General features: G+C 42.3%; 1 protein-coding gene across 4 annotated transcripts in view; it reads left to right on the top strand.

The window, feature by feature from the left end:
• ERCC8 (ERCC excision repair 8, CSA ubiquitin ligase complex subunit) overlaps positions 1–12,027 on the top strand; it is a 56,734-nt gene extending 44,707 nt beyond the window's left edge. For all 4 annotated transcript variants that reach the window (XM_029607966.1, XM_029607911.1, XM_029608003.1 and 1 more), the window contains one exon: positions 10,108–12,027. In XM_029607966.1, coding sequence (XP_029463826.1) covers positions 10,650–11,849 — 1,200 coding nt within the window. In that variant the 5' untranslated portion in view covers positions 10,108–10,649 and the 3' untranslated portion in view covers positions 11,850–12,027. The remainder of the gene's footprint in view (positions 1–10,107) is intronic.
• Positions 12,028–13,646: the final 1,619 nt, after the last annotated feature.

Genomic DNA, 13,646 nt, shown 5'->3' on the forward strand with positions numbered 1-13,646 from the left:
CTCTGAGGCGGGCCTAAAGACCAACTCAATCAGGGTCCACCCGAGTGCTATCAGTGCTTACCATCAAGGTATTGGTGGTGTGCCCATCTCTGTGCAGCCCATAGTAGGGCGATTTTATGCAGAGGTTGCTTCAGATGAAGCATCCCATGCGCCCTCCTGTTGTGTCTTGGGACATCAACTTGATGCTAGCATGGCTCAAGTGTGACCCTTTCAAGCCTATGCGTTCCTGTATGCTGAGGTTCCTAACCTGGAAGGTTCTCTTCCTCGTGGCGGTCACTTAGGCTCGCAGAGTTAGTGAGTTTCAGGCATTGGTGACATATAGAAGAGGCACATTCCTCAGAGGTTTGATTTAATTAACCCTGCTTCTTTAGATTCTATCTTCTCCTGAATGACATGGTGCCCAGGGACACTCTCATTTAATGTAGTAGCAGAGCAAATCAGGTTTGCATCTATTTGGCCATTAATACAGATTCTCCCTGCTGCAGATTCATCTAATTTTGCATTATTTAAATTTGGGTGAATTTTAAATTTAGGGAATTCTTCCAGTGAGCTGTTCTAAGTGATGGGCGGATTCTGCCTAGGACCCATTGTTTCGGTTCATGCTGTCTCCCTGTGTTACCAACAGCACTGCAGTTATGTTTGTGCCTTTTGGCACGTGGTTTGTTGCCTGTTGGTCATAAGCTTTACCGAGAGCAGCCTGTAGCTTGGCACTCACCCATATGTGAGAAACAGAATGTGGCAGTCTATTTCTTCTCTACAGGACAAGAACAGTCTTTTGTAAGGTTCCTTTACTTTCCTTTTAAAAGGCCATTCTTCCAGAAATGCCCCTTCTAGCAATTTCAACAATACCGGAAGCCACTTCTGCTTCTGCAATAGTAACAAATTCCAGCTTGCACTCAACATCATGAGTTCCATCAACCAAAAACAACAGAAGTCTAGCCAAAGCTGGATCGAATTTTTGATCACCTTTCAAATCCAGCACTCATCCTTACCAGTAGGGAAGAGAATCCACCATTATCTGGAGGAGTGAGACAAAATCACCAAAGATCGCTGGGTTCTCAAAATTGTGGAGTCTGGATATTGCTTATGTTTTTCCTGACTTCCCACACTTCCTCATTACTTATTTTTCTATCTGGATCCATGTCACATGATGCAACTCCGCCTGGAAATGGAGTTGCTCCTCGAGCAGCAGGTGATAGAACCTGTTCCTCCCCATCATCATGGCCAGAGATTCTACTCCTGGTACTTCCTGATCCCCAAGAAATCAGGAGACTGAGACCCATCCTGGATTTAAGAAGCCTGAACAAGCATATACTTGGGGAGAAATTCAAAATGAATTCCCTCCACGCAATTCTACCCTTCATCCAAAAGGGGGAGTGGAAATGCCCTTTGGATCTAAAGGATGTTTAGGTGCATATTCCCATCTATCCCTCCAACTTGCATTACCTGTGATTTATGGTGCACACTTCCCATTATCAGTACAGAGTGCTCCTCTTCGGCCCTTCAGAAGCACCAAGGACTTCACCAAGTGCTTGGCTATAGTAGCAGCATAATTGTAGCATCAGGGCATCCAAGTCTTCCTTTACTTGACTTGTAAAGGCAAACTTCAAGAAAGGTGTGCTAACCTTCCTGCAAAAGGCAGTACAACTGCAACAATCACTAGGATACCTAGTGAATTTCAAGAAATCAACCCTGATTCCCTCCTGAAAAATCAAATTCATTTGAGCATGGATAGATTTTCTAACAGGAGAGAACTTTCCTTTAGTCAGATCGGGTGCATAGTTTCAGATCCCTTGTATACGAACTATTGACTATGGATCAGTCAACAGCCAGAGAAGTTCTAGTTCTAGTCTGGGCCACATACCAACAATGATTGACATGGTTTTATGGACTAGCTTTCACATAGGGCTTTTGCACTGGGGGTTCTGCTCCCAGTGGGATCAGTTCACTCAACCCTTGACAACCAAAGTGAGAATTTCACAGCAAATGAATCAGCATCTACGCTAATAGCTAGTTCCCTACATCCTTCAGAAGGGATCTCCACTCCATCTACTTCCTCACCATGTTACATTGGCCATGGATGCCTCCACAAAAGGTTGGGGTGCCCACAAAGGGCCCTTTCAAACTTAAGGAACGTGGTCATGCGTGGAAAGACAGTTTCAAATGAACATCCTAGAAATGAAAGTGATTGGATATGCTCTAACATTGATTCACTTTCTCCAGGGGAAGAGAATTCTGATTCAAACAGACAATCATGTTTTATGTGAACAAACAAGGAGGCAAAGGATCATGGACCCTTTGCCACAAAGTGAAAAAGATATGAGAATGGGCACGCAAATATCAAACTGTCTTGCAAGCAACCTCCCTTCAGGGAATCTCCAACATGTCAGCAAATCTCAGCAGAGTTTTTTTGACCACACAAGTGGTCTCTACATCAGTCAACAGCCAAAGGACTATTGAGTCTATGGAGTCTCCCAGCAATCAACTTATTTGTGTCAGAGCAAAACAGGGCATGGCAAAGGTTTTATTCCATTTTTCCCAGCAGACTCAGATCAGCTCAGAACGCTTTTCTGCTTGACTGGAATGCAGATATCATATATACCTTTCCACCAGCTCCTCTGATAGCCCAAACAGTTAAAGTACTCAAAGACCAGACACATCTGATCCTCATGGCTCCAGCATGGCCCAGGCAAGTTTGGTCCACAATTTTCTACAGCTGTCAAACAGTCCTCTCATTTCTCTTGGGTAGACCAATCCTTGTTAACTCAAGAAGAGGGAAGCCTGTTTCCTCCAAACCTTCTCTCCCTTAGTTTGATGGCTTGGATGTTGAGCACTCAATCGCTGAATTGTTTTTACCCAAAGAAGTTGAGGACATATTAGTGTCTGCCCGAAAACTCTCAACTAGAAGAGCTTATGGTTTTTAAATGGAAAAGGTTTTTCACATGGTGTCAGCACAATTCCCTGGATCTGTTCATATGCAAAACTGAAGAGTTGCTGAACTATTTGCTCACTCTTTTTGCTTCAGGTCTCAACACCTCATCAGTGAGAGTACATCTCTGTGCCATAGCAGCTGCTTATATTACCTACAAGCTTCCCGAGACCACACGCACATGAAAGTCTTGGGAAGCTTAGCCATGTCCTGGGCCAAGGTCAGGTCAGAGAACAGTCTGACAAATACCAAGAGAAGGCAAGAGGTCAAGGCAGGCAGCAAGCAAGGCAAAGCGGGGAGTAGCTGGCTTGTTACAGCGGTTACTACCCCAAACCAAATGTGCCTGATACTTCACTTTCGATGCACATCCAGCATGGCTCTCTGCTTCAACAGCATGGGAGAAGACTGATACTTCACGCATATCCAGCATAGCTCCCTGCTTCAACGGCAGGGGAGAAGAAAAACAACCAATAAGGGCTGTATAACATAGTCTGGGTAAAACAAATAAGCATGGGTGTAGCTTGCTTATTGCGGCGGCTACTACCCCTAACTAATCAAGCTAGATATTTCACTTGGATGCAGCTCCATCACTGCTCTCTACATTAAAGGTGGGGGTGGAAGGGAAATAGAACCAAGAGCTAAGAGAAACAGATAAGTGTGAGAGAAAAAATGTGTGAAGCTTGCTGGGCAGACTGGATGGGCCATTTGGTCGTCTTCTGCCGTCATTTCTATGTTTCTATATGAGGTCCGTAGCAAAGATAAATGGCAAGCAAGAGAGTATTCTGAGTCTGTGGTAGGCAAAAGAGTAGTCCGGGTCCATAGTGGAGGTCAATACCAGGCAGACAGGAGAGGGATCAGGACGAAGGAAGACTGGACATGGGACAGGGCTGGCTGGGTGAAGCAAGGCAGGATCAGGAATGCAGGAGCTCTTCATTCCTTAGACTGTAAAAGGACCTTGGCGTACTACAAGAGAAATCAGCCACACCAGACTTCTCAAATATTCATCTGTTTTGATCCCAATAGACTGGGCATAGCAGTAGCCATTGTACATTGTCCAACTAGCTAACAAAGCATTTCGCACTGCTATAGACTAGCAGTCCTACAAATTATGGACACCATTATAGCTCATAAAATTAGAACATTGGCTGCATCAGTGGGACTTCTATGAGCTGTTCCACTTGAAGACATCGGTAAAGCTGCAATGTGGGTTTGCGACCCATTACTGTCTGGATAATCTCTCAAAGAGTGACAGTAAATTCGGACAAGCAGTTTTGCATAGCCTGTTCACTCAGTAGTCTACTCTGCATGGTGGGGTCCAGGTTGCTTGTTCAGTAAACGCTCCACTGCAACCCTCCGCTTGAGACTCCTCATATGTTATGACTTATTCAGCTCTGCTTATTGATGGAAAAAGCAAGTTTGCTTACCATAAATGGTTTTTTCCATAGATAGGATGTATTAGCCATAATAAATACCCATCCACTTCCCTAGAAAGTTGACTACCTAGCTAAAATTAGCTTTAAAATCGACTGAGGGGGCTCACGAGATAACTCCCAAGCGGGAATTTCCACACATGTTCAGTAGAGCAAAAGCTTTACTAATTAAGAAAGAGAGGCCCATTTGGTGCCACCGGATGACATCACCCTTATGTAATGGCTAATTCATCCTGTTATCTATGGAAAACACAATTTACAGTAAACAAACCTGCTTACCTTATTAGCTGTCTTTTCTTTCACTTGTATTTTTGCCATCCTAACTTCTTCCTCTCTCTTTCAGCTTTATCATATATTATTTCCTTTGTTCTTCTTTTTGAAATCATTTGTACTTTTTGAATGATAATCTTTTTGCCCTTACGTTTTTTTTGTTATCCCTTTGGAAAATCTGGGCAGTTTTTTTTTGTTTCATGTTACTTTTATTTACATTCCTGACATGAAGATTTGTTGTTCTAGGTATGACTTTTTAGTTAATCCATTGTTTTTCCACTTCTTCAACATCCTCCCAACCTGCCAGTGCCTCTTTAAGGCATTTGCCCACTTTACCAAAGCTGATATTTTGAAACTCAGGATTTCGATTTTGATGTGATACTTTTCTGTCTTGGCAGTTATATTAAATAATATTGTTTGATCACCAGTGCTCAGGTGATCACTTAATTGGATATTAGAGATGCTTTTTCCATTCATAAATGCCAGGTCCAGTATCACTTCTTTTCTCCATTAACATTTGTCTGAGGAGAGCCCCTTGAAGGGCGTCTAGGCTCTCGCTCTGCCTAACCAGGACCACTGATGGAATACTCAAATCTACATTCAGCAGGCTAAAATCTCCTATCACCACTTAGCCACCTTTCCTATCTTTTGGATGTCTTCTAACATATCTTGGTCTAGTTCTTTTACCTGAGTCAGAAGTCTCCCTTTTCCAAGATGACCCACAGCGCTGCTTCTTTTCCCCACATCCAGATTATAGCTGGATTATGGCCATACCTTATTCATGAGACTCATTGGGCCAAGTCTCCATGATAGCAACAGTATCAGGTCTGCCTCTACCATGTGTTCATGCAAATCAAGAATTATGTTGTTTAGATTCTAAGCATTTGTGGTCATAGTCTTCCATCTCCTTGTCTTGCCTTGTCATACCTGCTACCCTTATCCACCCTTATTTACCCTTTACCTCAAGAGTGAATTAGTGAGCATCTCCCACAATCTTCATTTGTTTGTTGGAGTGACGGTCTGAATCAATTAGCTTCCATCCACCACCTCCCTCTTCTAGCTTCAACACCTTTCAGCATATGATGTGAACTTCTCACTTAGGACTTGTAAAAATAGTAGACCCTTGTGCTATGGCATGGTTAAACTACCCTAGTAGCGAACCCACTAAACTCACGCTGACAGCTGGCAAACATGCCTTGAACACGGACTAGACTGGATCTTCACCTATACCAGCTCCGTTCCCTGCAGGTTGAGCCTTTGGGTTCCAGAGGCCAGCAGAACTTAGGAGAGAGTCCCACAAGGCAGACAGATTAAGAGGGGCTGGGCCAAGGTCAGAACAGGGAGCAGTCTGACACATACCAAGAGAAGGCTAGTGATCAAAGAAGGTAGCAAGCAAGGCATAGATGAGGTCCTTAGCAAAGGTCAATGGCAGGCAGCCAGCAAGAGAGTATGCTGAGTCTGTGACAGAGGTCAGTGGCAGGTGGTAGGCAAGAGAGTAGTCCAGGTCCGTAACGGAAACAGGAAAGGGACCAGGACGAAGGAAGATTCGGCTGGAACAGTAACCAAAGAGTAAGGTAGGATCAGGAATGCAGGAGCAACACACACTGCAATCACACAGGAGAACCTGTTGCTGAGGCAAGGTTATGGAGCATGGCTTGGGCCTTTATTCCCAGCCGTGTGATGTCATCAAAGCATGCCAGCCAGGCTGTTTCCCACCACGGGGTCTGCATAGGATGCCGCACCACATGCACACACTCCTAGGGGAGCCTAGGAAGCAGTGACCCTGGTGGTGGCATTCTTACCACTTTGGAGGCAGTCTGTGGCCTGGGGTGAGTGCTGCCGGTCGTGGGACAACCCCTTGATCGGCAAACATTACAGGACTTTTTTTTTTTTCTTCTCACAGAAAGATGTAGGCTGTTGCTACTGTATAGCCTTTTATTGTTCCATATAAAGCCTCAGCCTTCAATAGATCTAAAACCATTCTACCAGGTTTTGAGTGGTATGGCTAAGCCTTTCTGTCATGCTCTGAAGTTTGCAAAATAATAACCTCTGAAAAATGCAAGATCTTTCCTTAGATTAGATGAAGTATATGAAGAGAGAATTTTTATCAAAGTATTACTTCTAATGGTGGCTCCAGTGTTCCTGGGGGTGTCAGACGATCTTCATCTAGATCAGCGGTTCTCAACCTGTGGGTCGCGACCCCTTTGGGGGTCAAATGACGATTTGCTAGGGGTCGCCTAAGAGACCATTGGAAATATGGGTTTTTTGTCGCTCCTCGAGTCACTCCCTCCCCTCACCGGATGCAGTAAAAAAGTTAATTCTGCGTGCCCTCACTCCTCGAGTCACTCCCTCCTGCTGTAAATGTTGGAATGCGTTGGAAGAGGGGTAGTCTTATACGGCAAGTATATCCCAAACTCTATATTTTAACTGTAAAAGTTGGGGGTCGTCTTATACGCCGGAAAATACGGTATATACAGTACAGTTACTTAGGCCTATGAACAAAAATAATTTTATGGTTGGGGTCGCCACATAGTGGGGAATTGTATTAAAAGGGTCGCAGAAATATAAAGGTTGAGAATCGCTGATCTAGATGGATGCCTCAGAATTGCACTGACTTCCCATGGCAGCCCAAGCCCAGTGTAAAATATTGATTCTAGTGTTTAGGGTGATGAGAGATAATGGGCCCTGTACACGTTCAATAAACTTGAATGGTGCACCCCTGGCCATAACCTTAGTTCTCAGCAGGGAAACTTTTAAAGTAGTGTGGTGTACATTCAGGGCAAGGGTGATTTCAGTGGTGGCCCCTATGCTTTGGAATAAATTATTGGCAAGTATTAGACTAGAGACGAATTTTTTAATGTTTAGGAAGCAAAAGAATGGTGTGGTTTTTCCTGGGGATGGTTGGTAGGCAATGAGGCAGCCACTTTTTGTGAGAAGCATAAAATGTTTGGGTGAAGGCTTATTTTTCTGTGGCGTTTTATTGTTTTAATATATTTTATTTATTTATTTATTTATTTTTTAATTTTTATATACCGGAATTCCTGTATGCAATACAAATCAGTCCGGTTTACAAGTAACGGAAAGGTTGCCCTGATCTGGGAGGTTAGACTGGGGTTTTTTACATAGAACATAGAACATTAACAATCAACTATTGAACATTATTACAAGGAACAGTGAAAGTAACAATAGTATTTAACAAACAGATAATATTATTATAACATTATTTGTGTTCACATTTTACAAGGAACTTTAGTAGTGTATATAGTCTGCAAGTAATCGGTTAAATAATATAATATGAGAAGGATGACTTAAATAAATAGATATTGAGAATAATCAAGTCCGTGTATGAAATTGAGTGTCAATGTGTTTGTGACACCTTGCAATGGTTGGATCTGAAAGACAGGAGGAGGTGCCTAGTTACACTCTGGGAATTGGAACGCTTGCCTGAAGAGCCAGGTTTTTAACCTTTTTTTGAACTCTGGTAGGTTGGGTTCGAGTCTTATGTCTGGTGGGAGCGCATTCCATTGATGTGGTCCCGCAGTGGATAGTGCTCTTTTTCTTAGCGTTGATTTGGCGGGAGCTGCGACTAATGTGCCTTTGTAGGCGCTTCTGATGGGTCTGGCCGATGAGTGTAGGCGAAGTTGAGTTTGTAGAGATATAGGTGCGACGTTATGAATTGTTTTATGGATAATGGTTAAGGTTTTATATATGATTCTCTGTTTGATGGGTAGCCAGTGGAGGTAGCTCAAGATGGGGGTAATATGGTCTCTTCTATTAGTGTTAGTTAGGATTCTGGCTGCGGCGTTTTGTACCATCTGTAGGGGTTTGATGCTGTTGGAGGGGAGGCCCAGTAAGATTGAGTTGCAGTAATCAAGTTTCGAAAAAATAATGGATTGAAGAACGAGGCGAAAGTCATTGAAGTGAAGGAGTGGCTTTAGTTTCTTTAGGACCTGTAGTTTAAAGAAGCAGTCCTTGGTGGTTGTGTTTATGAATTTTTTAAGGTTAAGTTGATTGTCAAGCCAAGTTCCTAAATTCCTGACGTCTGCAGAGAGCTCCATGTTTAAAGATGTGGTTTGTGCCAGACTAGGTGGGTGGTTGTTCGGGTTGTGTGAGATTAGTAGCAGCTCTGTTTTGCTGGAGTTTAGAATCAGGTTTAGGCTGGAGAGTAGTTGTTTAATTGGTTTAAGACAATTCTCCCAGTAGACGAAGGTTTTTTGAATTGATTCTGTGATGGGGATTAGGATCTGGATGTCGTCTGCATAGAGGTAATGAGTAAGCTTGAGCTGAGATAGCAAATGGCAGAGGGGGAGGAGGTAAATGTTGAACAGGGTAGGGGAGAGGGATGAACCTTGTGGTACGCCTTGGTCTGATAGGATGGGGTCAGATTCCTTGTTGTTGATTCTGACCTTGTAAAACCTGTTGGATAGGAACGATTTGAACCAACAGAGGGCTGTGCCTTTGATTCCTATGTTTGATAGTTGTTCTAGGAGTTGTGAGTGATTTACCGTGTCGAACGCTGAAGATAGGTCTAGAAGGACCAGTAAGAATGACTGTTTTTTCTCCAGGTTCAAAAGTAAATTATCAGTGAGGGAAAGCAGAAGGGACTCTGTGCTTCGAGATTTGCGAAAACCATATTGTGCCGGGGAAAGAATGCTGTGCTCCTCGAGGTATTCGGAAAGTTGTTTATTTACCGCTTTTTCCATCAGTTTGGAGATCAGGGGCAGGTTTGCAATGGGTCTGTAGTTGGCTGGGTCCATGGGTGATGCAGTTGGTTTTTTCAGTAGGGGTTTGAGGATTGCAAGTTTTAGCTGATTAGGAACTGTGCCCATGGCTAAGGAGGTATTGATGATTTCTGCAATAGGTTTTGCGACGGTGCTAGAGATGGCAGTGAGCAAATTAGTAGGGAGTGGGTCCGAGGGATGTGCCGATGGTTTAATTTTTTTAAGTAAATTTTCAATCTCCATGGCTGATGTGGGCTCGAATGACTCTAGTCTAGAATTCAGAGTGAGTTGGTATGTGCTATGAGGTGTTGGAAGCGTTTGGTGGGTTGTAAGGGAGAGGGTGAGGTTTGAGATTTTTGTTTTGAAGTAGGTGGTAGGTGGCTGTACTTCGCTCAGAATAATTTTTAATCAAGAAGTGGAATAAAAATAGTTTTAAATAAATAAATGTATCAGCCTTGAACTTTAATGTACTGGGCCCTGTAGCATATGATATGAGTAGAGGAACTTGTAAGGTCCCACAGAGGAGTCCTTTGCCAGAAAATACAGAAGCTGGTTAAGATCAGGGATGCTATTTTGCTGATGTTTCTCATGCATTTATTTTCTATGAACTATGAAGATTTCCAAGGGATGATCAGCCGGCAGTTGAAAGCTGGAAGCTACGTTAATTTTCTTTGGTTCCTGCCCCATTTGTTGTCATTACAATGTATTCTGTAAAGTATATGTGAATTTTCTAAGTGACCCTTTTTTTCCTTTCCAGAATATGGAGAAAAACGAAATGAAGATCCTCTAAAGAAGAATTGTTACAAAAAGACCCACACTTTTCCTCTTTCTGCTGCCTCTGTGACATTTTGACAGCATTTCTGAGCAGATATTTTCACCAGTTCATATCTTTTAAGACATGTCATCTTGAAAGGAAGAATAACACCGCACAGCACTGGCATTATCCTGCTGATCTCAGGGACCCTCTTGTTTTCTGACCTGCTGTTCTGGATTACATTTTTTTTTTTTTTTTTTACTCATAGCTCATCATAAGGTATTTTTGCAGTTTGAATTTTTTACTCTGAAAAACTTTTAACTGCTGGATCTAGTTGTACTTTCAGGTGGACTTTAAAAATAAGCTTCATATTTTTTAGCTTTACAATATCATGCTCGGAGCTAGTGCTTTGTCATATTTTTGTTTTGACAGCTTATTCTCATCTTGGAGATTTCAAGTTTGATTGGATAACATGGTAAATCTTTTGGTAATCCCAGCTATGTATTTATTTGGGCTCAGTGTTGGTTAGACACAGATTTTCAAAGATGTTGGGTTTTCTTTCATCTCGCCAGTCTGGTTTAGATGACCCACTTCGTCTCAGGCGAGCAGAGACCACAAGAAGGGTGCTAAGCTTGGAACTAAATAAAGACAGAGATGTTGAAAGAATCCACGGAAGTGGTGTTAACACCCTTGATATTGAACCGGTTGAGGGAAGATATATGCTATCAGGGGGGTCTGATGGTGTTATTGTACTCTATGACCTTGCCAACTATAGCAGAAAGCCAAATTACACTTGTAAAGCAGTTTGCACTGTAGGCAAGAGTCATCCTGATGTTCATAAATTTAGTGTGGAGACAGTTCAGTGGTATCCCCATGACACTGGTATTTTCATATCAAGTTCTTTTGATAAGACACTGAAGATTTGGGACACAAATACATTACAACCTGCAGATGTCTTTCATTTTGAAGGCACAGTCTACAGCCATCACATGTCTCCTGTTGCTACTAAGCACTGCTTGATAGCGGTTGGTACAAAGAGCCCCAAAGTTCAGCTTTGTGATCTGAAATCTGGATCCTGTTCTCACATTTTGCAAGGTCACAAGGGTGAAGTGCTGGCAGTGTCTTGGTCTCCACGCCATGAGTATATCCTGGCAACAGCAAGCGCTGACAGCACAGTGAAACTGTGGGATGTTCGGAGAGCATCTGGCTGCCTAATTACTCTTGATCAACACAACGGTGAGAAGTCCAAAGCATCTTCTGAAGCAGCAAACACTGCTCACAATGGGAGAGTTAATGGATTATGCTTTACAACTGATGGATTGCACCTTCTGACCACTGGCACTGATGATCGCATGAGGCTCTGGAACAGCTCCAGTGGGGAAAACACCCTTGTAAACTATGGGAAAGTATGTAATGAGAGTCGAAAGGGACTTAAGTTCACTGTATCTGACGGGTGTAGTCCAGACTTTGTTTTTGTGCCTTATGACAGCACCATTGCAGTTTATACCCTTTATGCAGGAGAGTTGATAACTATGCTGAGAGGACATTACAACAATGTTGACTGCTGCGTATTTCGGTCTAACTTCCAGGAGCTATATAGTGGTGGCAGAGACTGCAATATTCTTGCTTGGGTACCAGCTGTGACAGACCCAGCTCCTGATGAGGAATCTGAAAAAACAGGTCCTCTGTCTCATTTGAATCCAGCATTTGAAGATGCATGGAGCAGCAGTGATGAGGAAGGATGAAATCCAACCAGGTCATAATAATCATGCCATTCTTAGCCATGCTGTGCGCACAGCAGAGGGCATAAACCAAATTAGACTGGCAGTAATTTTGTCAGTTGTTACCTGCTACATGTATATTGTGTGAAGATTTTGTGATCTCTTGACTTTGCTGAATTTAATTAAACATACAAATACCTCAAAAGAAGCTGCTTTTTTTGTTTTAGTATCTGACACTGTAGAAATGTAACAGGAGTATTTTTAAATTAGTAATACTTGCTAACTAAAACATTTTTGTAGGCTAACAAGTCAATAACTTTATGTATCTGCCAGCAGTTTTGCTGTACAGTTTTATATAAATACTGAACCTTTTGTGCACCTGGGCTGGAGACCCGAACTCGGGCTTCCTGCTCTGCAGTGCTTTGCTCTTTTACTCCCCTCCCCAGGAGAAATAATATTTATTTAGAACTTGAAAGGAAGTGAGGTGCTTATTCCCTTTTCTTCCATTCTACAGAAACAGCTGGGCTAGCAGCTTGTCCCTAGGTCTACAAGGAATAGAAAAGGTAAACAGAGAAGGCTGCTTCATGTAATTACAACACATGAAGCCTTCATTCCTGTGCAGGATACAAAACATTCAAATATAGGTGTAATGTTCATGATGTAATATAGATCTATACAAAAATTTCTAAATTATATATTGTCTGTATCGAAGGTGCCGCAAACAGGCCAGATTTTCAGGATATCCACATTGAATATGCATGAGAGAGACAGTGCATGCAGATGTACCTCATGCATGTTCTTGTGGATGTTCTGAACACTAGACCTGTTTGCAGCGTTTGAGGACCAGCGTTGGCTAACTCGGATCTATATATTGGAGTTGGGGATGCTGGTTATGATGAAACAGCCTTCAGAGGAGGACACATTTATGTCAAGCCAGATCCAGTGCCTTTTGTAACCAGAATCTGCCTGTTTTGAGTCAGCTCAGATCTGCTGGTTTAATTTTTCACAACAAAAAAAAATCCGCCCAGTTTTAGTTCAGATAACTTGGAATACATACCTGAGGAAATGTGAGCCTTCATTCTGATTCTTTAAGGTAGCCTGAGTTGTATAAAGTTAAAGTCCAACTATAGGAGTGGGATTATTTTATCCTTGTTTTCTAAAATGACATTAAAATATCCAGCCATAGTGATCATTCCTCTCCTGAGTTCTCAGTTAGTAGCTCTTGCATAAAGAATATGCTAACTAGGAGGAGTGCATATACAGATATTGGGGGTTGTCATTTTCATATTAAAGCTGCTCCCAAGTAGCACATGCATTCCCTGATGTCTATTTTTTTATCTCTTCAATAATATATACCTGTCTTTTGGTATATTACTATAACTGTTCCTGTACAGCAGTCGTGGCCATCTCTGCTCTTTGAGAGCCACAAGCAGGCCAGGTTTTCAGGATATCCACAATGGCTATGCATGAGAGAGATTTGCGATCGCTACCTCCAATGTATGCAAATCTATCTTTCATGCATAATCATGTATATCCTGAAACCCTATCATGTTGACGGCTCTCAAACTGGAGTAGGTCACCCCTGCTCTAGAGCGCTCAGTAAATTCTGAGTGATATACAGATCAAGCTTCACCTATTTCAAGTTAAACTTCTATCAATTGTATAACCTGCAGCATTTATATTGAGGTTTTGCGTCGCATACTCTTCTTAACTTTTATCATTAAGCTCCTTTAACATTCTAAAACAATTTCTTCACTTTTTATATATATATCAAACAATTGTGTAAGTATTTTTGTCATCCAAATTCTAACTATGAAGTAT

Source organism: Rhinatrema bivittatum, chromosome 1, assembly GCF_901001135.1.
Source record: "Rhinatrema bivittatum chromosome 1, aRhiBiv1.1, whole genome shotgun sequence".
In the NCBI taxonomy this organism is placed as follows: domain Eukaryota; kingdom Metazoa; phylum Chordata; class Amphibia; order Gymnophiona; family Rhinatrematidae; genus Rhinatrema; species Rhinatrema bivittatum.